Source organism: Platalea leucorodia (genome assembly GCF_965183815.1).
Source record: "Platalea leucorodia genome assembly, chromosome: 4".
In the NCBI taxonomy this organism is placed as follows: Eukaryota; Metazoa; Chordata; class Aves; order Pelecaniformes; family Threskiornithidae; genus Platalea; species Platalea leucorodia.
Window position 1 is genome coordinate 15984065 of NC_138826.1, and position 27627 is coordinate 16011691.

The 27627-nt window shown below is 41.6% G+C and overlaps 1 protein-coding gene across 17 annotated transcripts in view; it reads left to right on the forward strand.

The window, feature by feature from the left end:
• Nucleotides 1–27627, forward strand: part of BTRC (beta-transducin repeat containing E3 ubiquitin protein ligase) — a 118363-nt gene that overhangs the window by 67455 nt on the left and 23281 nt on the right. For 16 of the 17 annotated variants that reach the window (XM_082309077.1, XM_082309074.1, XM_082309065.1 and 13 more), the window contains one exon: nt 26267–26498. In XM_082309077.1, the coding sequence (XP_082165203.1) occupies nt 26267–26498 (232 nt within the window). Of the gene's footprint in view, nt 1–18973; nt 19090–26266; nt 26499–27627 lie in introns of those variants that run through there. The other variant, XM_082309073.1, reaches the window with a different exon arrangement.

The following is a 27627-nucleotide window of genomic DNA, read 5'->3' on the forward strand; positions in this document are numbered from 1 at the left end:
TTGTGTGAATGGCAGGTGTTGCAGGGACATTGCTAGGATTACTTAATGTTCAAAAGGTGCTTTGAAACTGTGAATTCTCACTATTTAGACAGCACAAGTAGAAAACAGCATTGGAGATTTATCTAAAAGCTTTAACCTACTGGTGATCTTCCTTTCTTAGTAATATGTCTATTTTTATCTTAATTGTGAGTTTCTCAGTTTTTATATTTTTTTTTTTAGGTCAAGACAATCTTTATGCTTTAGCTTCCCCTCGGTCTAATAACCTCTTTGCAAATGACTGAGAAAGAAATGTGATATTCCTGCTCCCCCCACCCCACCCCACCATACACATTCTCCAGATTTTGATAGACTTGTTTTATTTATTTCCAAAATTATATCCGCAGGAAACAAGCTGTTTAAATTCAGATTATGCTGAAGCAAAATGGTACTGGTATGAGAAGCAACGTGCTGTTTTATGAGCGCAGAGTCCCTTTTCTCATAACTGATTGATAGTAAATATTTTCCTGAAGAATTATTGCCAACCATGAACAGTGCAACTGTTTCACTTTTTTTTTTCCGTGCTACTTGCTGTACCAGCCATTGTCTGTAATTAAGATCTACAATTCACAATGCAGACGTTTGCACTTCCTCTGGGTCTGAGCTATTTATAAGGCATTTCAGCTGTTCAGAGTTTCTTTTGAGTGTTAAACTACATGTAAACAGGCTTCTTTAGTCTTCAGTTAGGCACACTGTGGAGTGGTTGTCATTTCTCCTCTTACCACCCAAAATGACTTTGCATGTCAATGAAGCCACGAATTAAAAAAGAATTACACTTGTGGTTTGGTTTTTTTTTTTAATGCAAAAGAGACTTTGAAGAAATAGTAATATCATAGTTAACTCATAAATTGCTTTATAGCTGAGGGTCTCTATGTGTATTCTGGAGATCAGTTCTCAAAGCTCTGCAGTAAGGATGGTCAGTCAGGTGATAACGCAAAATCTCAATATGAAGAATCATTTCTGAAGTTCGGTCAACTCGATGGAGATGTTTCCTACTTTTTGGAGCCCTGGGTTTGGAATCTCAAGAAAGCAAATTGCGTTACCTGTGAAGTTGAGTTCAGTAAATACTGAACACAGAAACTCCTTCTCAGGTTTGACTGGTTATAAGGAAAAATTTTTTTGTGGTGATGGAACCTGGAACAGGTTGCTTGTGGAGGCTCTACAGCCTCCATCCTTGGAGGTTTTCAAGACCAGGCTAGACGAAGCCCTGAGCTACCTGGTCTGACCTCATAACGCACCCTGCTTTGAGCAGGAGGTTGGGCTGGAGGACTCCTGAGGTGCCTTCTGAACTGAATCATCCTGGGATCCTCTCGGTATGCAGGCAGTGAAGATGTAATAGAAATCTTTTAAAATTTAGAACTTGACCTAGCATCCTTAATCAAAATTTCCCCGCACCTGTATTGTGTGTAGTGTCACATGCTGTAGTTCCACCCCAAGTGTTTGCTGGTTTCGTGATTGATGCTCTGCGTAAAGAATTACAGCCTTGAGGTCTTCATTCAAGTCCTGTCATGTTAAGTTTGTAAGGAGTGTTCACCAGGATAAGAGTTATGAAACAAACTGGACTTGTGCCTATAAAGTACTTTGGGATCTTTTGTGCTGGAAACGTGAAACAGTTTGAAATCCAAATCGTTGGTGGCTTTAGTGGTAAATGGTGGCAAACATGAAGAGAAACATCGCTTCTTAAGTAGTCACCTGCAGTGGCAGCATCCTCAGATGGTAGAGAATACAAATAGCATTAACATGACATGAACTAGATATGTTTTCAGTATTTTTCAAATGCAAGAATTGAAAAAGTCGTTTGAAAAATACGCCCAATTCTTGCACTAAAGCTTGTGGTGTGAAATGCTGGAATGATCATTTCTTAGGGTAGCCCACTGCAGCGATGCCATTGGCGTGGCCGAGTGTCGCGTGTCAGAAGGCAGAGCGAGTTCTGAGTTTAGCCTAGCAAGAGAGCTGCTAAAAATGAGCCCGTTTTCGTAGACCGATGGGGGTTACCGTGGGGTAGGCTGCACCGTCTTTGCTGTTCGGAGCGGACAGGGGAGGGGAGCTAGCGTGGAGCGAGTTCACCGTCAGGCGCGTACTGCAGCGTTGCCCACTGATGCATGCCGGATCACCCGCACGCAGAGATCACATGGCTCCTCCAAAAGTCAAACGATCAATTCGCCTCGTTTTGGCTCTGTACTTAATGCACAAACAGTGCGATCTGCAGGGCTGTAATTGCATTGTTAGGGCCAAGGAACAAGCCTGTGCCTTTTCAGCAGACAGCTGGCAGGGAAAGAGGCATGTTGTTAGGAAAGAGAGAGGCAAGGCAAATAAAATTACTGCTAACGCTCAGAGATCGGCAGGAGTCCTACTTGCCTAATCTTACCGGTGGGAGCAAGCGGCTGTTGTAATCCAATTATAGCAGCATAAGCAATTTGTTAGACACTCCGCATAATGTAACAATTTCCCAATAAACTCTGACTTGTAATAACGTCGGCAAGAGCCCACATAAATCTGCCCGAATGGTGGGGGCTGGAGTGTTCGGCTGGGGGCTTGTAATTTGTGCCATCAGCACGTTTTGTGGAGTGTGGTGTGGTGCAGTCTTTCAGTGCAGGAATTTTAAGGAGAAAAGCATGGCACGCCCCTCCAAGAGAAAACCATTAGCAAGGGTCAAAAGAGATACCAAACAAAGCTGGGAGGTGGCTTTTCTAGGAGGGAGGAAAAACCAACCCCGAAACGCAAGGCTCTAGCTGATGAGGATTTAAAAATATTAAAAAGCAGTAATGAAAATTGTAGCGTTTTCAATTACAGCAGGGGGAGGAGGGGGAACTAGAATTACATCTGTTTTGGAGGGGGAGGGAGGAGAATACCCTTCCTTATATTTAAGCCATTTAAATATTAAAAAAGAAGCTCAAGTATTGAAAGGGATGCTCTGGGCTTACAAGACAGAGAAGCCACGGATCCTGTCCCAAGCAATTCGTAATCTACAAAGGGAAAAATTAAACCTTTTCTGGTATCCAGTTACTCTCCCGTTGTCTTTCTTGCAGCTCCTAGCTGGCTTCATGCATATTGGCACAGCATCTTGATGATGTGTCTGAGAGATAAAACGTAGGTCTAGAACCATTCACTTTGAGCGTACCCCAGTGAATTTAACTTTTTTGGCACAATGATGAATGTCCCCTCTGGTTCATGCAGATCTACACAAAGAACTAATCTAATTTAGATATTATTTAAAAGTAAAATCAGTCTGCTGCGCTCTGCCTGTCACTCTTAGAGCACATTGCGAGTCACAGCATCGTAGACACCAGTTTAAGGTTTATGTTTAGTAAGATTTAAGATATCGTATTTCTGTTAATCCCTCTATTTAGCATTTCCCTTTGCTAAGATGCAGATAGGCAGCAGGCAAAATAATGTCAGTCCCTTTATATACAGCATAGAGACTGTCAGAGGTCCAGGATTTTCAATGTAGTTCTTACCGCTGCTGCGGTGTAAAAATGCCTGACTTCATACCGCTAACAATACTTTATTCATTTCTTAGCTCTGGGATCCTGTGAGGCTTCAGCGTGGAGTGACATTTCTGCTCTGACTCATTCCCAAGTTGTGGCAGCACAACGCCTTTTCGTAGAGGGAGAATAGTTCCAGCCATACAAAACAGTTTCCCGTATCGTTTGGAGCTCCTGCTCTCAGTACCTGTGTTTTGGTGCTGGGCTACGCAGGCTCCTTTGCTTAGCAAAAAAAAAAAAAAACAAAAAACAAAAAAACCCCAACAAACCCCCAAAACTAAATTGTTGACCTTGTACATACAGCTCACACAATTATGCCCGTACTGTGTTTGACTCTACGGTAGTACCATATTTCGTGCGATTTTGGGGTATATTTACATATTCACCTGCCATATTAATACTGAGATGATTTTTATTTAAACTGTAAAATAGCAGCTGAGATGTGCAGGCAGGCTGCCGTATGGATAATGCTGCATATTTTGCCCTTCTTTATGTGGAAGTCAAGCCCCCATTGTTCTTAATCTTCGTTGTCTGCCAGCGTATCAAGATAACAGGCTGAGATGGCGAGTGTTTCCAAAAGTATCCTAGTAATATTTTCTTTCAACATAAATACGCCTAAAAAAGTGTGTTTAAAGAGGGCAGGTATTATCTTAGTTTACCGAAGCTGCATCAATAAACTGCAGTGCTTCTAATAAAGCCACTCAGTGTCTGGCTTTAACTAATGGCTGATTTTCACGGCTTTGACAGTGAGCTGTGTGCGTTATTTTCTCCTGATATTGTAAAAATAATGAGAGCAAATTAGAACAATCAGTTTACCCAGATAGCTGCTGATTGGAGGTGATGGGCAATATGGCAGCGGGTAATCCATCTTCGGGCTCCTGTCACATTAACTTCAGCAGTGTGGAAAAGATCAGGCGGAGCGAGCGGGAATCCTGCCCAATCAGAAAGCCGAAATTAATGAGAAGAGCATTGTTCTGTGATCAACCTTTTAATTAGCAAGAGTGGAGATGGAGGGAGTGATGAAGCTGGCAGCACAGCTGCACAATGCTGGGCATGTTTTCGGTGAGGGGGAGGAAAAACATGGGTTTTAAATTACCCCTTCTGTGCTCCCTGTACACCGGCAGTGTGTCTTCATTCTAAACCCCTTAAAAGATCTTAATAAACAGCCGCATCCAGGTTAATATTGCAAACGTGGCTGTTACTAATGAGTAGTTTCGAAGTAGGTCCTTTCGGGGGTCATTTAGGAAAATGTTGATCACTGTTTACAAAAAAAAAAGAGAGAGAGGCAGGGTTTGGTGTTGGATTTAAAGTTTCACTGCATCAAGGAAAGAAGAGGAGGGAGATGGATAAAATTAGAGTAAGGGACTGCCTGTTTTATTACTCCCCTCCTTATTTAGTGTATGTTTGAAATAAGATTCCTCGGCATATATTTGAAATGAGACTCCAGTTAAAAATACTATGCGTGCCATGTGGCTTTCAGCAGCAAAAAAAGAGGAGAGATCAAATACTGTGTTGATTTCCTAATGCTCCTTTTTGTTGGGTTTTTTTTGTCGATGGGTTTTTTGGTACCAATATTTTTCAGTTTATTCACTTACCAACAAGAAATTATAATTTGAAGGATTTGGCTGCTGTAATTGCTAAGAAGATTGACTTGATCTTTTTTTTTTCCTAGTGGTTTGATAAAATTACAATTTTCTCAAGTACATTCTAAAAATAGACACTGGAATTAATGACTGTCAGATCTGAATACCAGTCTTAGGAAAACTGGTATTTTTGTAAAGGGAAAAAAATAATGTGGGGAAAAGAGTGATATTAGGGGGCGATTTTGGGGAAGGAAAATAAGAAATATTACAAAATAGTATTAACGTTTGCAGTGCAGGGGAATGCAGCTACTTCTGATTAACATTGTTCCTGTTCTTCCTTCCTTGCTCTCTGCATTGTGTTTTTCAGGCATTTCTTTTCTCCTTCCCCATAATTCCCAAAGATGTTGTAACGGTTGAAGAGTGAGGCTCCGTCATTCTGCGCATGGTGTCCGTGCTGCTTTTCTTTCATTTTTCTAATCAAGATGCAGGCTCTCCTCGCTTCTAGGTATCCCACTTTCTGATACTGAAAAGCAAGTAAAATCTTACCAGTTTGCAAGAAAAGCCAAAAATCAGCGCCCTGCACCCAGCAAACTGTACAGGCTGTTTGCGTGGCTCTGCTGTAAGCTCGCACCCGCCCGTCAACTTTGCATTGCTTGCTTTTAGGTAGGTAGCAGTAAACAGATGTGCTAGAAAGGAAAGCTTGCGTGCGTGAGGTTGGTTTCTTTGGTTTTTAGTTCTAGGCAGATTTCACCATCCTTGCTTACTGTAGTATTTTGAACTTTCTTACTTTGTAACAGTGATGTAACCTCTTCCCTCCCCCTCATTTAAAAATGAGGGGGCTTTGTATGAATTTGGTGATATTGATGTAGTTTTTACAGCTTGAAAACCATTGCATCTCTGCAAAGAAGGTAACCTGGTAAATCACAGACCTTTTGTACTATCGAAACCAGTTGTATTTCTAATATAATAATGAGTGGGGCCTGCGGTTCTGCCTGTAAAGGTAGTCTAATATTTTCCTTTTTAAGAAACTGTTTCAATTTTTTATAATTTTGCTACTATTTAACCCTTTGAAGTAAAATTTTATTTTGTCTTCAGTCTGATTCCTCTCCACTCCCTGCAGCCTGAGGCAGAAATAAAGTTTGGTGTGTGGGATGAACAGTATTCACTTAACGAACAGCTGTTCAATATTTTATTTTATTCTATTCCTGTTGTTTGTTCTGTGCCCTGGGCTGTATTTATTGCATGCCTTTCAAGCCCTGGTCAGAATATGGAAATACAAACTTCCTCCTGGGGGTTTCCCCTGTAGTTTGAGTGCTTCACAAACCTTAATTAATCCTTCCAGTGTTTCTTGGGGCAAGGGCTGGACTCACAGCATCCCTTCTTTGCGGAGAAGTTCAAAAGTTACTTTTACAACTGAAATCTAGGGAGGAAATAGTTTATTTATGTTAAGCAATGAGGCCTCGCAGGAGGAATATTAGATTAGGAATTATGGCTCCAGATTTTGAGACATCTTTTGTCTTTGTGGTATTCTGCTTTTCCATCTCAGTTCTTCCATCTGTAAAAGGGGATAATGCTGCTTAACATTTCCTTATTAGCCACTTGGGGATCTGGAAACATGAGATCAGTTGAAGCATGTTTTGTACTTAAGCGTTATTTTTGTTTGTATACACCTAATGTTGATTTGGGCTCTGTTCCTCTGGCACCTTCTCTCTCCCCAGGTCTGTCTGCATTTTTAAAAGGCTGTGGTAGACCTGCATCTTGGGAGAGATGCACTTGCCAGTGGTTGCAGTCAAATTTGATCCTTATGGGAGGCAAGGGGAAAATCTAAGAAAAAGTGGACACTTTCTAAGCCAAACATTCTTCTTGTTGCTGCATAAAACACCAAAAGCTCTCAAAGCCTTTTGTTCTCCTTTAATAAAACAAAGCCCAGTAAATTATTCCACAGCTGCTTAAATCAGTTTGTCAGTTCCCAAAGAGATTCCCTTGTGGGCTGAAACCAAATGGTAAATTCTTGCCCAAAAGTAATCTTACTGCAAGAGAACAACAGGAAAGAGGCAATGTGTTGCAGAATTCACCTTAAGTATGGAGCCACTACCGTGACTCTGTAATGGGATGCCCCAGCATGGGGTATAATATCATAAATAGTGTAAATATGCCACGTGTGAATTAATAAGCAGCCTACGGATTGTTAATGTTTACATACGTGTTAAAATGAACATACAGCTAATCTTAATTCTTTTTTAACCTAATAAAATAATTTTGTTCTAGCTCCTGGTTGAGTTTTGCACCTGGATGATTTTATCAGTGCTAGAAGTTCTTGACTGTTTTTTGGATCATGTTTTCTGTTAATTTAAAATGTTTCACATACTTTTCACATTCAATTGTCTGTATTTTGCATTTTCTTCGTGCAGTTTTCCTGCCTCTCTCTTCCCACCCCCACGCCCGGCTCTCCCTCTTCTGGCCCCTTCAGTTTGAGAGCTGCTTTGAGACTGGGGACATTTGCTCCCCAGCAAGATGGGGGAAAAGTCGTTCTCTGGGGTGTTTTGCTTTACCTTTTTTCTCTGATCTCTCTGAAGTTTTTCTCTACCATCTTTCAGGATCAGAGCTGTGTGTAGAGTGTTACTACTTAGTGTCTTCTCCTTGAGGCTCAGTCAGCTTAGGGAACATTAACGTAACTCTGCAACACCCTGCGAAGTAGCCACCTAGTACCTCAGGAGAAAAGGGGTGTCTTAGCCAGGCTCAGACCAAAACCTGAGAAGAACCAGGAGTAAAAGCTGTCCTCTAGCTCTGCTGACAGTCTAGTCTTCTGCTTTAACTGCAAGTTCATCTTTCCTTTCACAGAGGGATGTGCTCACTTACTGGACTCCCACCGATTTTCATCACAACTTCAATAACCATCACCTCTTCATCAAACTCTCTCTAAAATACTCCTTCTATGAATGTAACTTTCTGAACATCAGGACTGACATAAAAGGGAACCCCGTAGAGCAGTATACCTGCTTCTGTAAAGCTAGCCATGACCTGAGGCCACCACAAAGGCTTTGATGTACAGCCAGGTTCTCAGACAATGTTGTGTGTGCTCTGAGGAGGATACAGCTGTATTGGCTTCTGTGATTTAAAGAGATCCTCACCCAGCCAGGACTCCTCTGTAGAGAGAATCATAGAATTATAGAATCATTAATGTTGGAAAAGACCCTTAAGATCATCAAGTCCAACTGTTAACCTATCACTGCCAAGTCCACCACTAAACCATGTCCCTAAGCACCACATCTACCCGTCTTTTAAATACCTCCAGGGATGGGGACTCAACCACTTCCCTGGGCAGCCTGTTCCAATGCCTGACTGCCCTTTCGGTGAAGAAGTTTTTCCTAATATCCAACCTAAACTTCCCCCGGCGCAGCTTGAGGCCGTTTCCTCTTGTCCTATCGCTTGTTACTTGGCAGAAGAGACCGACCCCCACCTCGCTACAACCTCCTTTCAGGTAGTTTTAGAGAGCGATAAGGTCTCCCCTCAGCCTCCCTTCTCCAAACTAAACAACCCCAGCTCCCTCAGCCGCTCCTCATAAGACTTGTGCTCCAGACCCTTCACCAACTTCGTTGCCCTGAGAGAGGTGGCTTTCATCTTTGGGTAAGCTACCCAGAATCCCTGTACAATCTGCTGCAGGGCAAGTTGTATGGACAAGCCAGCCTAGTTTGGATCTAGTAAAGAAAATCATGGAGTAATTAGAGCCTATAGAGGAAGACATTTTCCCAGAACCCTTCCCCCTCTCTCACCTTGCCCTGTAGCTTTCAAAGAGCTCCCACAACCTCACTAAACACATTGCTAGAAACAAACGCTCAGGCAACCAAGCACATGCCAGGCTGTGTTTAAGTAATGAAAGTTCCCAAAGCGTCTCCCCTGTAATGGCCCCAAGCAGAATGCTACGCTCCATGGATCCTATACCTGTGCACCTCCTAGAATATATATGCTTTGTCCAGCGCACCAAAAGCCTTCCCGAATACTGTTGGTGAAGCCAAAACCAAGCCTGTTTGTATTATGTGTTAGAATTTTCCTACCTCTAGGTAAACTCTCTCTATTTTACTTATTCCAATTATCCATTTCTTTCTTTGCTCTCTGAGAGCTAGCGAACTATCTACTAGCTGTTGACAGAACACCAGCAACATTTTCTTTAAAATTTCTCTCTCTCTCTTTAAAAAAAAAAAAAAAAAAAAACAACAAAGCCATATTAAACAATTTTCAGACTCAATTTAACTTAGAAGGTTTTTGTGTGTTTGAAAAAGTAGTAGCAAGTCTTATATATCTAAAGGTTTTGTATGTCTTTTCCAGCTGTATAATCAATATTACTATTCCCTAGAAATCCTTCCTCGCTTAAAATTTACAGTAGTATCTTTTTGTAGGTGAAACACTTTAAAGTTTGGAAGATTCAAAGTTTTTATTTGATTTTTTCACTGTCCCCTTTGTGATACATGGTAACTTTGTTTCTTAAGTACCGCAACGTGGTATCTGATCTATAAAATGTAAGTACAACATTAAGCTTTTTGTGAATAATATAAAAACACAAGGAGAACATCTATTTATAGACAAATAATTTTGTAAGTTTACCTATCAAGGTTTTCATGGCTAAACAGTTATTTATAAACTATTACAGAATGTAATTTGTCTTTAGAGAGATTATAAAACCTTAGCTGTACTAATGAAATCAATACATATATTAAAGTACTAGTCCCTATAATATATATTTTGTAGTTCCCATGAAGGTGAGGTCAGAGAAATCTGAATTTATAGGTTGCATAGATAAGTTATCAGTTGGGAAATGGGAGCAGCGCTGTTGAGTCTGCAGTCTCATCTCCTACAATAGTGTTTAATAGAATAAAACAGTTCTCATTGGAGAACTTGATGTCTCGGTTTACTTCCAAATGTGTAACTGTCTTTACCTTCATTTCTGACCATTTGTCACCACAGTAACTTCTTTGGATCAAGTGCTGACACTTAGAATCCCTTCTAATATGAAAGACCAGATCAACAGGTTTCAAATCCTGTCCTCAGGTGGAGACACATTTACCTTCAGAGTTTCCTGGTACGGAACTAAAGAACTCTTCATCTTACGTGGGGCCTCAAGTGGCTCAACATAAATAGTCTGTTGGGAGGTCAGACACTTGCCTCACATTTTGTTTCTCAAAGTAGATCACCATCGACTGGCAGGACAAATTTTGATCCTGCTGGTCGTAAGAATTGATTTGGAGTCATACCAGGCTCCAGATGGTACCTGTCTTGAGTTTTTGCTCATCATGGTCCCAAGAACGGCAGATATCCATTGCAACCTATACCCCGATAACTGCTCAGTTAAAGGTAAAAGCTAGCAGAAGGCAGCAACAATGTTGAAATCAGCCATGTATCTTTTCTTCTAATTATGGAGACAATAGTCCCTGGAGACAATAGAGTTCATAGTCGCAACAGCTGACTGCCCAGCAGGTCACAGCCCAATCTTCCCAGTCAGTGGTAAGTGACTTGAAGGTAACTCATCCAGCAAAAGTGCCTCCATATCAGGGACTCTAAGGTCACGTGCATTACTGACATCCGGATCTTATCTTCATCTAACATCCAAACATCACATGAACGAACAGCTTAAAGGTTTGCCCCAGATCCTATGAGAGTTTACCTGGAGGCAATGAAGGCATGAAAAGAGAGATTCTCTGTTTCCATGTAATACATGTGTTATAAATGCATCAGAGACCATGAGGAGTGTCCTGTTGAACCATCTACAGACACAGTGAATATAGCCTCAGGGCAGTCTGAAGTTACCTATGAGTCTCCTGGAGCTGAGACAGATGGATAAAACCATACCAGAATAAATAGTGTTCTTGTGTGTCACGTGCAACTCAGCAGTTCAGCACCTTGTGGAAAGGTTGTACATTTCATAAAGCCCAGGTGTGCAAAATCTCATTGGGCACATGCCAGACTGAAAATTGACAGCTCTTTTTCTGGGTGAAGCAGCTGCCCATCATCCATGATAGAAGAACGAAGCCCTACCTTTGTATACTTAACAGACTGGCGCCCATGGTCCCTTCAATGTTCTCTACTCATTGAAAGTCAGTTTGCTCAGTTACCAGTCAACAAGTTTGTATCCGTGCCCTCTCAGATAGACTCTGAGCTATAAGGTGATGAATGTCCTCTTGCAGAACAGGACATTGCCCGGTTTGTGTCATTCTGCCTTCTGGGACCTCGCAGGTCACTGATTCCAGCCTCTTGCTCTTGCCGATACTACTTTGCCTCTTTAGTGAACTTACTGAGTTTCATCTTACAACCAGTTAAAGGTTGGTCTGAGGTCTTTTTTCCATTCTGTTTCCATCAGAAGATGATTCCAGAACCCGATTTTTCTAACACCTGGAAATCCTCTCCAAGTTTCCAAGCTAGCTTATTCATGGAGAGATTGTACCACTGGTTCTTCGGCTTGTTTATTCCTTTTGTTTTAATAGTTCCTCTACCCTTTTTGGTGTTTATTGCCATATGTTTTTAGAGAGCAGTCATATCTTCTTTGTTTTATTAGGATAAATTGAATGGTCCTTGGGGAGTGGTTTAATTTAAGAAATGAGGGAAGAGAAACGGTGAAGATGTTTGCATATTTGTTGCTGAGGAGTTTGTTTTCTAGGAGGAATTTATTTATGTTTACTTTTCTGATCACTTTCTCTTACACAGAAATTGTCAAATTATTGCCCTAAACTGTACTGCAGCTATTAACAGTCTTATGTAAAGATCTAATTCTGGCTGATGTGAAGCTTGTGGTTTAACTGTCACATTAAGGCAGTGACACAACCTGCATTTCTTCTGAAAGGAGACAGAAGCTTGGGCAAATGACTGCATGCTCCTCCTTGTTATTGTCAGGTATCCTGGTCCCTTTGTTCTCTTGGAGCCTCGTTCCGCCCTTTGCAGTACTCAGCGAATACTACTGCTTGACTGGATTCAGTCTCACCAGTAGTCACTGCCACTAATTGGCAGATTTTAAAATTTAGAGTTTTCTCGGAGGGAACCTAGAATGGGGAATAACTCATGTTGTGCAGTAAAAGAAACTGTTCCATATCTTCCTTCATGTATATTTAACAGAATCTGTAATTTACAAAAATAGATTTGAATTAGTCTGCCTGTGGAAGCTCATACGCAAGATAACTTCAACAAGGCAGGCAGTCCCTTGTTGCATGTGACTGACGGCTTAGTTGAGGCTGCAGCTTGGAGACAGACAGCAGTACTCACTGTATAAATTGCTGAACCTTATTGTTGAGGAAAATTAAAACTGAGTAACCTTGTAGTAGTTGCTCTCACAGACCTGAAAATACTATTCAAAGTAGCTGCAACTACTTATTTTACTGTAGTAGTGAACCTTGACAGGCAAGTAGTCCTTACTTGCTCAGCTCATAGAGTAGTTTGAAATTAGGGAATGAAACGGGTGCTGTATGTAGCCAGGCTGTTTGGGTCTTATGTCCAATAGGCAAACTTGCCTTCATGATGCCCTGAATTTGTGAAATATGATAGGTCTGTCCTAATTGTGGGCACAAGTTCAGATTTAACTGTGTTCTCATACCCATAAAGTCTAAGATTCTCCTGTTGCTTCTCCACACAAAATGAAACCCTTGTAACAGTGACCACAGACTGAGAATTTAGTTAAAATATGTGATGATTAAAATATTCCAGCATTGTTTTTTCTGACCCCGCTTCTGTCAATTTAAGCTATGGCTTTTGTGCTTAGACTAACATTCATTTAGAAGAAAATAAAAGTGAAAAATACTTAAGTTAACAACAATACCACAAAAAAAATTAGATTGTTAATTAAGTAATACTTGTAATTTCTCAGCAAAGAAAGCCCTCTTTTGGACAAGTAAACCTTCCTTATAAGTCTTCGATTGTAGGTAATAAAAACGTTGCTTAATTAATGCCTATTTTGTGCATGTGTTGTTTTCGTTCAAGTCACTGGATTTTATGAAATTGTGTGAACTACAGAGTTGAATCAGGTTGTTCTCCTGCCATGTTAATTTAGATCTGTTAGCCCTGTTCTGGATCATAATTTGTAATCCTGGACAGTTCTGAGGTAGGTTTTAATGGCAGTATTTTGAGATTTGATTTGGAAGATTGCAGATGATTAGGCATTGCAGTCAATTAATTTGTTGTTTGAGACCTGAGTTATGAAACTGGTTCAGGTCATAAGTGAAGATAAGTTTGGAATTTAATAATTTTTGGAGAGAATCAGCTGCAGTTCTTATGCATCATAACAAAATCAACAGGTTTTGAAAAATTTTAAATAGTTGGAGGAATGGAATGGAAAGTCAAGAAAGCCAGACAGGTCCCTTGAATACTGCACTCTCTCAACTTGCAAAGCCAGAGAGCAGGCCTATCTGCAGTACTCTTTAAGAACCTGGTATTTGGTTGCTACGAAGAATGAATGATGCAATAGCAAAGGCTTGTGAAGCCCAGAGTTGGAAAGCCTTTAGAAAAATAATTCTCTATACAGCATCTTTTAAAAAGAATTTCAGATTTTGCTTATGATCATCGAAATACATCAACATCAGACAACTATAACTTGGCTTCAGTCAAAATCTAAATCGCTTTTCTCTCCAAAAGCCTGGGAAGTGTAGATGAGCTTTGACTATGAGGTTAGAAACACAGAGTAACTCGGGTTGAAAGATACCTCAGGAGGTCCAGCCTTCTGCTCAGAGCAGGGTAAATATTGAATTCATTAGTCCCAGTTAGCCTCCACTGCTAGGTACCTGCAGTTTTACCCAAGTTTTATATACACAGAATGTCTACCTTACAATTCCAAGTCTCCCACTGCACCCAGAAATGAAGCCAACACTTGGAGTATGTAACGTATTTGCATGAGAAGGGCTACATTTGGCGCTAGCTGCCGCCTCCCTTTATCTCCTAAGACAGCATCAAGGACCTCATTAAGTTACGCAGTCTGGAAGTAACAAAGGCACAAAACCAACGGCTGCAAACTGCTTCCTAAATGAGGATGGGAGATAGATTGCTTCTAACATACAGAAGTGATCAGAGATCTTGAAAGTTTCAGTACTTGGGCACGCATGTGTGGGGAAGTGCTGCTGATGCCATGTCTTACTGCAGTTCGGTCAGCACAAGCTCTCTCTTACCTGTCTCCGATTCGGATCCAAGCCACAACTCTTTGGAGATACGGGGGAGAACAGGCGGACTGCAGTGTCAGCCCAGAGAGGCAGGCGGCTGAGGGCTGCCAGCATCACTCACAGATCTGCAACTGCAGAGGTCTTGCTTTCACTCAGATGTCCTTTCACTCCCGCTGGACAGGTCAGGTATCGGCCTGTAATCCTCTCCTGCCACATGCAAGAGGTGTGGGGAGAGACAAGTCATTGCCAGCGCTTTTCTCCGAGTCCTCTTAAGGGGGTAAAAGGAACGGCCTTGATGCCATCTGTACGGCGGGGGGGAAGGTCTGTGTGTCAGGACTGTGTACGGAGCTCGGGCCCAGAATGGCAAGGACAGCTGTCGGCCGGGACCGAGGGACACCGACGGGCGACGCCGGGAAGTTTTTGTCAGGTGCTTCTGTCATCTACTCGGGTCTAGTTACTTCTAGTCTTTCTTACTGGACTTGTCAGAGACGTAAAAACGTAGCTGTGGATAGCCTAACACATCCTATTGTATTTCCTCATCTCCGTCACATACTAATATTAAAATTGCAAACTTCTAAACCCAAGCGATGTCCAGAAGTCCCCTGGCGGTTACATATTGAAATTGCTGTGATGAGTAAAGGAACTTAACTAAGCACTCCCTCCCTAGGGCGCTCGCCTTCAGGGGCGTGCGAGTTGTTTGCACATTTGTATTGATTTTAGGAGTGGTATCTGGATGTGGTGTCTCAGTTTGAGAAAAATCGAGGTGAATTTTTTTTCTTAACACGCTCGACTTTTGATTCTGCTTTGGAAGGCTGCTGAAACAATTAGTAGAGCTGCATTTTTTCTAATTGGTGAAGTTGAGGCCATGTCTTTTCTAACGAGTCTGGTTTTGTTTAGTTTGTAAGTGACAAAGTTGTTTGCTGGCGCTTGAGGGGAAGTTTGCACTCGTGTAGAGCGTGGTGTGGTGTCACCTGGTGACGTTGCCCTTACCGAGCACCTTCCGTGCAGAGGCTTCTGAAGACGTTCCCAGCATTAAGCTGTGCTTTGCTTCTGTGTGAAGTGTGTTAGGATACATCTATTTAACCGATAGACTCGTGAAATGAAGAGGAGTGACTTGCCTGTGGCAGCGTGAGAAGGCAGTGGGAGAATTAGGAGTAAAACTCGAAAAGGCTTGGCTCCCATTTTCCTTTCTTATTTTTACATTGTACTGCCAGCTTTCAGTTTATCAAGAATTAATAAGTAATAACCTATGATTAAAAAGGGCTGACACTCTTTCTGTCATGAGATGTTTCTCTGTCTTCAGCATTGTGCAGAATTCAGCAGGGTTACACCTTTTGAGTTTTACTTAAGCGGTGTTACTCAATATTTAATGCTGAAATAGAAACATGTAATTCACAACTGCAGGCGACCTGTCAGCTGCATTGGGATGTTTGTCAGCTGCAAGGGAGGGTGAGGTAGCAAGACTTTTTTGTGCTGTGAAAATTGACTATTCTTAACAACTTTTTCATTTAATTTCTTGCTACATTTCACACTGTACATACAGCTGACATGATAATCCTTCAGCTGGTCCTAAATTACATTTTACAATAGTGATCAGTTAATTATAGCAATCTGAGTAATTTTAATCGGTTATAGAGAGAATTTCTCCTGACACTTGTTTCTCCTGAATTTCAGATAAACTAGTGGATGTATTCTTAATTATTCATGTAACAGCAAAAACTAAATCAAATAAAAATTGCGGATAACCCTATGCAAGACTGCTTTGGATGAGACCAGATAGTCACCGTTTAGCATCTATGGCTCTTCTGTTTCGAGGGTGCTAGAGGGAGCTCTAACCCCTCGATGAAAGGGACAGGCTACGAATGGTGCATCTGCCTAGTTTGGTCTGTGGTAGGAAACATTGAATTCTTTTGATCTTTAATTTTGTTTTGTATCGAAAGGTCGCGTATGTTTGTTCCAGGCATGATCCCAAATTGCTCTTCCTAGATGAGAAGATGCAAATAGTGTGTTTTCGAGTATACTAATACTAGACTTTTAATACAGGCTATTGTGAGCTGACTGAAAATACAGGAAGAAAGTGAGAGGTACCACAGAAGTGTTTAACAAATAGCATGCAATGATGAAGTCTAATATTCCCTTTGTTTCACAAAGGAGGACAATTCTCACAATAGAAGACCTAATGATATTTAAAAGAGCATATATTTAAAACTGTTGGAAAGAAAAGCTACTTTACTCAGCATGTAGTTGTTTCTTAGATGTTTAGCCAATTATTATAGCAGAAGTTAAAGAATGGGTTAGTGATTGTTAGATAAATTTACAATGGGGTGCATCAGTGCATGAGGATGGAACAAATTTCTCACAAGATATGCTCCACACTGATTATGTTCTCGATATGACAGGAAAGTAAGTCTCAAAGTGGGATGAAAAGAAGACAAGGAAACTTAGCCTGTATTTGTAGAAAGGGAAATGCAGATAGATTGATACTATTTTCACTGTTTATTAATCTCATCAAAAGGAATAGTGCAATCATGCCTTTGAGTGAAAGAACATCATGTGGAAAATACAGTATGTTGAAGGACCAAGTGAGGCTAGCAGTCCTGTTCTGCCCTAATTTACTGGGGTTTTTATATTCCTTGTATGTTATATTCAAACAATTCCACTTTGATTAAGTCTACTACAGGGAGTGGAATACTGAAAGGCTCTGTCCCTTCTTTAGTTTGAGGGGTTTTTCTGAAAGCACCGAGCCAAGGAGGAATCCCTAGTGCGCTAGCCTGTGACTTGGGCTTCTGGCTTGTGCAATTTGAATATCAGCTGATAGGGACAAAGTCTGCTCAACTGTGAAACTGAATATGCCTTCCTGAAGTGCTGTTATGGTCAGAGCTGGTCACTTGTTGTTGCAGAGGGTGCTGTTTCTTGCCTTTCTTCTGTTATGTACTTTCACCTATCAACAGCGTTTGGCCTAACTCAACCTAATGCAATTTCTGAAGATACAGAATTCATTAGAGAGTGTCCTTAGCTTGTATTTTTGGAGTCTGTTTCTCAGTTCGTGAATCTCTTGCCAGGTACCAATGAAAGAATGGGCCGACGCAATCTTAAGATATAAAGTCATAGAAAACTTTAGGTTAGTCTGGACCCCTGGAGGTCTCCAGTCCAACTGCCTGTGCAGAGAAGGATTACCTTCACAACCAGCTCATTTTGCTTAGGACCTTGTCCACTCTTATTTTGAAAATCTTCCTCTTAATGTCCAGAGTTTTGCTTGCTACAGCTTGTGCCTGTTGCCCCTCTTCTTGTCATTACGCACTTCTGAATAGACTCTGTCTTACTTTGCTCATTAACCTCCCTTTAGGTAGCAGAAGGCTAGTAGATAGCCCCCAGTCTTCCCCAGGCCAAACACATCTAGCTCCCCTAGAAATCTTAGTGGTCCTCCATGGGAATCACTCCCATTTGCCAGCAAGGTAACGTTTGACTGCAAGGTCAGCAGAACAGTTCATCTCATGAAGACAATACTCATTAGTGAGTGAGAGTTATGGGGTGATTTTGTAGGGTTTATAGGAGGCTACAAGGCAAAATCTGTCAAGATTTTGGCTGCAGCCCACTGACCAGCTTTGACCTGACACTGTGCAAGAGCATTTCATGGGCTTTTCCTCTTAGAGCTGCCTCTGTGGTGGCTGCTAACAGCAGTAGTATTGGTACCAGCCAGTGTGAGCTGATGAGATGTCCTCTTCTAGATCTCGCTGTACTGGTAGAAAAGAATACCACTCAGCCTTTGTCTGGCTGCTGCAGGTTGCTGCCCTCCAGGATCTGTCAGCAAAACTGCAAACCTGCTTTCAGTTAAGATGAGGTGTTTTAGCTTAGACAGTTTAAATAGCAGGTCTTTGCTAACAAGCTTATTTTGACTGAAATAGGTTAGGGAGTGCTCGTGTAGCCAACTCTGCCAGCAGATCTAAGAAGTACGTTTGCAGCGGGAGCAAAGCACGTACGTGAATCTTGCAGTTCTTCGGAACGCTGCTGCATTTTGTTTGTTGCATCGCTCCAGTGTGCCTGGAAATACGTAGTACTCCTGTAGCTGGGAAATGGTGTATGATATCCAGCATGTATATTCATGACTTTCAGATCTCACTTTGCCTTGGCCAGGTAGTTTGGTGCGCTTGTGCCCACTTTGTTGTTGGTAGCAAAATGCATCTCCATGGAGGAAACTCACAGAAAATACTACTGGGTAAACTATCTTGGAGGGCTTGTGTTTCTTGTTGATAAAAGCTCTACATAGACAGAACCACAGTGTTTTGAAAATCGCAGTAGTGTTATTGAAAGCAGATAACAGGTCTTTTGGGTCATTCTCCCCGCTATGTGTGTGGTGTTCCCTTTGGTATAGCCTTCACTGTTCAGCCATGTTTTGAATCACTTGAGTCCACCTGCCTATTCCTGGCTGCTTTTCTCTCTGAGTTAAGGGAGTACTTGGAGCAAAAAGAAAATCAACAATAACACCCATAAAGAGTAACTTCACTCAGGCGGTAGATCATGCTTGGGTATTTTAAAAACAGAAGCAACTGTTCCAGAAAACTACGAAACTGCTGCTTAGAGCATAGCTTATGCCTTTCCCTGCCATAAATGAGCCCTTTGCTGCTACTGGCCATTACCCGATGACTTTAGTAGACTGGTTCTTCAAGTGATAATGTGCATATTCCTTCCCTCCGTTAACAGTAATAACATGTAATGGTCCCAGCAGTTCAACTCTGGTTCTGGTAGCCATGCCGAGGAAGAAAGCATTTCCTTTGGTGACTTCCACTGGAAGTGATTCGTCATTACTGAAGGATCTGCTTTGAAATGTGTGTATGATCACTTTACAACTAACAAAAGGTATGCTCTGAATTCTAGCTCTTTAAGAGTGATGGTGTCTGCCCTCCCCCCCATGTGTCTAGATATGCATTTGGTCAGGGATCGTAGTTTGGGAAGGTAACATATGCCAGTGCTGTGCTGATGCAAGCAGATTTCTCATCAGTGCTTGTTATTTGCAAAGACAACTTGGAGATAAGGGAGGAGGAGGAGAGGGACTCCCAGTTCACATCCATTGCTGGCATCAGAGACATTTTATTTTGGAGGTTTTTGCCAGCACTTAAAATCTAGATGGGAGACCTATATCAAAGGAAAGTTTACAGTAAGAGCTACGAGATTCCAGACAATTAAACTTTATTAGTCTGTCTGAAACATTAAGTATTAGCTTAAAAGAATAGTTTTTTAATCTCCTCTCCCTGTTGCTGTTTACTGTGTAGCAGTGTGGGAGGGGAGCAGCTTCTCCAGCAAGGTATTATTGCTGCTCTTTGTATAGCCGGTGTGCAAGTGCCCATGGCTCAGGCCGGCCTCCCCGGTCCCCGGAGAGACTCAGCCTGTTACTTCTCTGGTGTCTGCAGCTTTCTCTGGCCCCAAACCAAAACAACCTTCTCCCTTTCTTCTGTGTCTGAGGTAATATCCTTAGTCAGGTGCCCTCCAGGCTGACACCATATCATAGGTACTTACATGGTACCTCTGAAAAGTATTGGCCCCCCAGGATTTCAGAAAGTGCAGCAGGTTGGGCTGCTGTGTCCAGCATAATTCCTGTGATCTTTCATCTAGATGTATCCTTTCTTATCAAAGTTTTTCTGCAGTGTGATCAGAAACCAGATGTGGACAAGCAGCTGAAAGCCCCAGACAGGCAAAATTGCTAGTTCCTTGGGTATCCAGGGGACTGTTAATTTCCGTGTGAGCACGTATTTTGAAGCTTCTCTTGAAAATAAATAGTAAAGATGCTGTGGTTTCTTTCATGGTGCTTTCTTTTTGACTCTCATATGTGATTGATGATCATCTACTTCTGGGTTATGTTCGTTTTTCAGAATGTTTCAGTGAGCTTTGCAGCGTGGAAACTAATTCAGTACTGAGCGAGTAAGTCCATATATGTGCTAAACCCATGGTTAACCTCACAGAGACTGTTATGTGAGATGGAGGCGGACAGAAATGGGTAGATTCTAAACTGAGCTTTTAAAATAAAAGTAAATGGAGTGAGTTGTTTAATGACCTAGCCATTGTAGCTTTGCTGTCAAGTCAGACACTGGAAAAGCAGGTTCATCCTGCAAAGGAGAAAAATGAGGAGACGGCTACCCTACTCATGTCTTTCAGGTGCTATGGCTTGCGAGATCCTGCTCTTTATGGTGAGACACCCCCTCGCCACCCCGAATTCTCAAAGCAAAGGAGCTTTTTAATAGGAAGCTGCCAGTAAGGAGCTGCAAAGGACATCTTCCCTCTTTGCTTAGCCGTGGCAGTCTGGGAATCAGTTCTGCAGCATTTGGTAATTACAAGCCTAAAAAAGAAGAAGCCAGCCATAGAAATGGAACCTGTATCCTCTTAATTATGCTGTTATTGCCTTTAGGCCATGCAAACAACACCCTTTCAACAGGATTCTCAAGTACTAGCTCTGCCCTTTAGCATGGAGGCCTCGCATACATTCTCAGCTCCGTTCCACCATTTTTGTTACATTGCTACATTGGAGTGGTATTGAGTGGTACTTCGTCATGGGCAGTAGCAAGCAGTTTCATGGCCACACAAGTAGCTTTGGAAAAGCCAGCTGTGCTGAGGTTCTCTGGCTAAGAGCAGCATTACAGGCATCAAACCGAATCGTCTCGCTGCCACACCGGTACTTTTTAATCCCTGTGCTTTTCCCACAGAGCTTCTAACATGCTCCAAAATTCCTGACCTTTGTGCCGCTGCTGAAACTAGTTTCATGTCTAGATTCACTGTTGTGGGTATTTTTAATGTGGTTAATCTTGAAGAATATTCAGGATACAGAGACAAGTGTGGCTCTGCTTTCATTGTGAAGTTCCCATCTTCCCCCCCACTCTGGACATACACCTCCATGGTTCCTTTCTTTGTCATCCCATTGCTTGTTTTTTTTCCCCAGTGTCTTTTATCTTGTGAGTAAAGTTTGAACAGTACGCAGAAAGTTAACTGCCTGGAGTCTTTTAAATATAAGTAACACGCACCCAGTAATAAGCTGTCGGTTGTTTTTTTGCTGCCTGCAAAGAAACATAAACACAGCGCTCATTTCTGGCAGGTTTTTACTGTCAGAGTTTCTCCTATTATATTTATCTTACAATTTGCCAGGGGGTGAAGTTATTAAGTTTTAGCAGCAGCCATCGATCAAGTTCACAAGTTAACACGATAAAGGCTCTGTGCCGCTCCGATCCGGGAAAATGATGATCCTCACTCGGTAATTAACTAAATGAGAAAGTTAAATCTTACTTGAGAGCTGGGAGAGATGAAAGAGAGGTGTTTGTCAGTTTCTCAGTGGAAATTAGAAGCAGTTTTCTGCAATTCCCTAAGCTGCTGCTCTGTCATATTTTACATAAGCACTGGGAAAACGTCTTGTAATTAGTGCTGTCATGGAGGATTTTTTTTGCTGAAGGATGTTGGAATAATTCATTAGATTATCAAGAAAGGCTTGTGTCCTGAAATGATTAGCACAGTGAAATTTAAACCATTAACGATAACAAGTTTAGAGCTTGCTGCAGTGCAGAGGCACCCGGGGTATGTCTGTGCCTATTTCAATCATTTCTTATAATTAAACATTATGTCCTCTTTTTTCCTCCCCTTCACTAAGACCCATCCAAAATTCCTGTTAAGGTGGCTCTGTCTAGATCAGTGACTTAACCACGACTGGCAGTGCAAGCAGTTGGAGGTGAAATGCTGTGGTTGCGGATAAGCAGTAGAAGACATCTCTCTGCGTCAGAGCCTGTAGTCCCAGGGAGTCTGGGAAGGAAGGGAGAAGCCCAGTATGACTGTCAGTACTGGAACGTCAAAGGGAAGTCCCTTCCTTTTGTCTAGAGAGAAACTCCGAGAAATGTGCAGTGGTGGTCTAAGCTCTCAGTCTTTTCAGAGCTCCAGCATGAAGATGTCTTGAAGGTTCAGAAGGTCCCAAACCTTGCTGGGATCATTTAAGCCATTCTCGATATTCTAGGAGACAGCTTCTCTTTAAGAGATGTCTTCTTACATTAAGAAACATATAATCTGAATTCATCCACCCTGTGGAAAGTGCCTTAACAAAGTCCTCTGCAATGATGAGAGGACATGGTGGGTTTTTTTTAAAAATATGTAAAAGTTGTGACTACTCATATGGGTGGGAAAACACCATACCTATACTAGAATCAGGGAACTGTGCTCATGTTTGGTTTTTTTCTGTGCTTTAGCAGGATCCCTGATCCCTTGTACTGAACAAAACCAAAAGTAACCTTGGTTGTCATATGTGGGTTACAGCTGTGATATACCATGGCCGTTTTGTTTTATATGCAGAGCAGTAGATTTATCCAGGCTTTATTTATCTGTGTTGAAATATTGCACCTTCCTATAGTTGCAAGCCATTATTTAGATTAAAGTCCTTTCATATATTAGTCCTCTTCTACTTCACTGGGCATACAAATGTGCTTTCTGTTAAATGTAGCCATTTGGAGAAATGGTCTTGTAATTATGGGCTGCAATGGAGCATAGTACGTAGATCCCTGAGCTAGTACCAACCTGAGGCACTCAATCCCCTGGGTTTCCTGGCACAGCTTACTAGCTCAGGCACACGGTTGTGGGAGGACACCTCTGCTATTCCTGCAGATGAGTTGTGCCTCAAGCCAGCCTGGGCACTTCTCAGCCCTCGCTTACAGGGGTTTGTGAAAGGGGAGTCAGAAAATCTTTATCTGGTCTGAGTTAGTAGTTTACTCTGTTCCACCCAACCTTCTTCCCATGTGACCGACTACCAGTGCTTATTCTTCTTTGCCACTTTTGGAAGTGAAGCTTATAAAAAGCATAACCACACACAGTGCATTTGGATGGATATTTACCCTAGCAGTATGGATGGCATGTGGGACAGTTCTTTCTTTTTCAGGTGGGACCTGGTGGTTGTACCAGGAGGGGGAAGAGGCTGTAGATGATTGTGTGCTCCAGGAAATAGTTGCTGATATTGTTGTGAGATGGTTTGTCGTAAACTTGAGGCAGTTGATCAGAATGGTTGAGTCATCAGCATTTCTCAGGAAGCAAATCAATTCTCTTACTGATAGTAACCGCCCTCCCCCCCAGTGCTTTAATAATACAGATGCTTGATGTTGTTTTGTTGTTGGCTTTTTTTTAATAACAGGCCTTTTTCACTGAACCCCCAGTGGATTTTCAGGAATCTTCAAATGGAAATTCTGGAATTTTGTTCTAAACTGTAGCTACAAACGGTCTGGGGGAGGCATGTGAGCATGTGTTGCGACTGAGTGATTTGTGAGCCCTGTGAATTCGTCCGTCTCTACTCTGCAGAACTGGTGTGTTCGTGGTCTGCCCTGTCCTCCTGGTCCCCTGCTTGCACAGACCACAGGACCTGCTGGGCATGCCACGGCTACCTCTGGGCTTGTCCTCACTCCTTTTGATGGGAAACCAGAGCAGGCAAGGGTGCAAACCAGGTCTCAAACTGACATTGTCAGAATGCAGCCAAAGTATGTGCGTGAACCTAGAAAATGTGGTGTTCCCCTGTCCACTAATTTGGACATAAACACTGTAACGTGTATAGTGCTTTTCTTAGCAGATCCACTGTATAAACCTGGAGTCTGACTTCCAGAGCTGTTAGAAGTGTTGGTCAATGGACTCTTTAATTTAATCATTATTCCCACCCAAGAGGCCTGTATTCACTTGGGATCCAGGCAAAATGGGTTGTTTTGTCCCATCTAAGCCATCTGTTTGTACACATATAAGCCATTACTTGTTTTTGCAGATGTTGCAGCTTCTCTTTGATACCCCAAACTGATGTTTTAGAGGTAATTGGGGAGCTGAAGGCTGCTGGGAGAAGGGTGCTCAGGAGGTAAGGAAGGGCCGGAACGTGGTGGCACCCCATGAAAGGAGTTGCCCGTCTTGTGGTCTTTGCACGTCAGCTCCAGCTCAGTGTATTAGTCAGACTTCACAGTCTCTCAAATTAAAAGGCAGAAGTATAGTTTTTTTAAAAATGCTTTGTAGAGACAGCTTGTTGTGAGATTGGCTGCATAGCAGACAAAATGAGAAATGAAATGAGATCAGGCTTGTAGAATACAACATCTCTCTGCTGTCTTAATCCAGCATTTTTACAGGGATGTCTGTTTTGCAGGCAGTTTAACTGCAGCAAAAATGACAAGAATCCCTTAAGACCAATGTTCAGTGCAGTCCATTGGTAATTATTTTTTGCCAGGCTGTTGCCTACCGTGGACTTTGCTAGAATAACTCCAGCCTCTCACACCTAGGACTTCACGCACACAGTCCCTTTAGAGATTTCTCTATATAAAAAGTTGGCCCAAGAGAGAGTACTTCTTTCCTTCTGCCCAGTAACTGGGTCTACGACTCACCTGCAGTCAGCGCTGTCCATGTGGTGACCAAATGAAAGCACAGCTCAGTCTTGCATGATCTTACTGGACACACACAGAAATTTGCAGGGAGCAATGAGGATAAAAGTAGGGTTGAAAACACTGAGCTGCAGAATTCAGCACTGATGATGTGATCTCCATGTTCTGTGTTTTCAAAGAAACCTAAATCAAACCGTAGTTCAGAAATAGGAGAAACTGCTTGTTAAAAATGACAGCTAATTACTGTCGTCTTCTACATTCTGTCCAGCTCTGCTGGAAATGCTGAAAAGAGTATTTAGGTGGATTTTCTCTAGAAAATGAAATGTAAATGGTGATTAGTTGAGTAGATTTTCAAATTACGAGGTTTTTGGTGTTTCCAAAGTCAGTATTGCTGTCAAGGTTGGAGGGGTATTGAAATACAGGAATTATTTACTCCTGAGAAATAAGGAATTTCTACATTCTAAACCCAGTTTTGGTAACTAGATTTTGTGGTCTCTAAATAACCGACTGTTTCGGCACTTGCTGAAAAAAGGCTTTTTGTTGTTTTTTCTTTTCCTGTAAAATCTGTTAATCCATGCATTTCTTTTAGATCATTAGATACCTTTGCAGAGAGATTTAGGTACTCATTTTTTCTCCTAAAGTTAATAAAGTCTCCTGGTGAGGTTCATGTCTGGAATTATCATAATAGAGCAAAAATATGTCATCCCTACATAAATGTTTTATATATTCTGCTATCTGTAATTTGTTTCTAATTATTTGATAATTAATAGAGAACCTCTAAATGTATTTTGCAAATAAAAATGATGTAATAATATTGAGTGTTATTATAATGCTGTCTGGTGTTAAACTTTTGCAATGAAAGAGAGAAAATCACATGTTTTCAGCATTTAATACAAACTATTTGACCAGTATTGGAAAAAGTAATTTCCCAGCGAACAGTTAATCTTACTTGGACAAAGGATATCCTTGCAATGCAAAATGTGCACTTTTCTTCCAGTTAAATTGTTTAGAAAGCAGAAATTATATCTTGCTATCAAGTAGTAAATTGAAATGTCAGTGTTTTGTTTTGTCCCTGAAACTCGTCTTCAAGCTGAGTCCTTCTGACAACATATTAACAGTGCTCAGAAAGTTGAAAATCTTTTATTCTGTGAAAGAAGTATGTACCAAATATCCGGGGGTGTTTAGCTGTCTTTGCTCTCAAGGTATAATTTTATACTCAAAAGAAGTAGTATCATTTTTTTTCTCATCCATTTCACGCATTCCCTATGAATTTTAGCAGCAGCCCAGTCTTTAGGGAAAAAAAACCAAATACAAATGCAGTTTTCTGTTGGTGCGTTGAAGTAACTGGTAACCGTAGATTAGGAATCCAAATATGTTTTACTGTCTGCAAGATGTAAATAAAGTAGTGTTTATGTTAAATTGCCACTCAAGGTTTCCCGTCTAGCCAGAGCCCTTTGTGCGGGCTCTGGCCTGAGCCGGTGCATTGTCCTGCAGGGATTACAGCTCGCGGTGGCTGCGCTCCGACTGATGGCACCAAATGGGATACATGGCCTCCACCAACGTTATGTATCAGGCTGCTTTTTTCCTTCTGCTTTTTCCCCCCCAAAAATCATAAAACCACTTGTGCTTCTTTTCATATGTGTGATTTGGGTTGTTTCTCTCCATCCTCTTTACAGACAAAACTTGCCAATGGCACTTCCAGTATGATTGTGCCCAAGCAAAGAAAATTGTCTGCAAGCTATGAGAAGGAGAAGGAACTCTGCGTCAAGTATTTTGAACAGTGGTCCGAGTCTGACCAGGTGGAGTTTGTGGAGCACCTCATCTCCCAGATGTGTCACTACCAGCACGGACATATAAACTCATACCTCAAACCCATGTTACAGCGGGACTTCATCACTGCACTGCCAGGTATTTCTGCAGGCAGAGGGAGCTTGCTCCTCCGTCTTGTCTTTCAGAAGACTATTCCGCTCTGGCCTGCCCTGCTGGAGATCTCTTCTAGGGTCAGCTTGCAAAACAGATGATAGCTTTTGAATGAAAACCTCTATACCAGTATGAAATGTAGTAATATTTTATTTTGTATTCCTACCATCTCTCAAGGAATGATCTAATACCACCATGGTTTGGCTAGGAGTAAATGATGGCTCATATATGTAACGTAAGGGTAGTCATCGGCCACAGGGCAGGCAGTTGTACTCATAATGCCCACAACAATGCACAAATAATGAAAATTTTTAAAATTAAAACTACTGCTCTTTCTGGTTGCTCAGTTTATGTTTTCCCTTTTCTTACTTAGATTTTTTTTTGTCTCTCTTTCCTACTAAAATAACTTCCTGAAGCCATCACTTTGATTATGTGTTTATTGCTAATAGAGAATGGAGGACATAAGATCAAAGGATGGAAATCTTCTATTTTTTGCAACTCCATAGTGCTTTCCATTGGGAATATTATTCCAGCTGTTCTCAGATGTGGCATTGGGTGTATCTGACAGAATGCACACGTAAAGTAGTAGTGTACGTGCAGTTTTGTATTTGCGCTGTCTTATAGATGGGAAAACTGAGGCAGTGGGAAATAAAATATATACAGCAAGAGAGTTTCAGAACCAGACAGAAATTCCTGGCTCTTTGGTCTTTTTTTCAGACCATTAGATTGTACCTCTGTAGATAGATAGATAGATAATAGATTACCATTCCCATGGCACAGGTCCTTAGTTTGAGATGGACCTGACCAAGAACCACTGCAGGCATTGTCTCTAAATAGCTAGTTGAAGAGAGGAGTTGCTTGCCAAAAGCTTGTTCTGTGAATAGCTTTGGAGAACTGCTGAACTCCAAGAATTTGTTCAATCCAGTCATTTGATCATTCTTCAGAAAGGATTTCTCAACATGAAATTTAAGTTTGAGGGTTAAACGACAGAAAAAAGCATATTTAAGTGTGAATTGTACAAAGCATAAAATCACTGCAGGAGTTTTGGTATGAAGTTAAATATGTAGACTCACTGGATTTTTAAGCTGCTTGTGCCCAGTAATCAAATGGCTGTTGT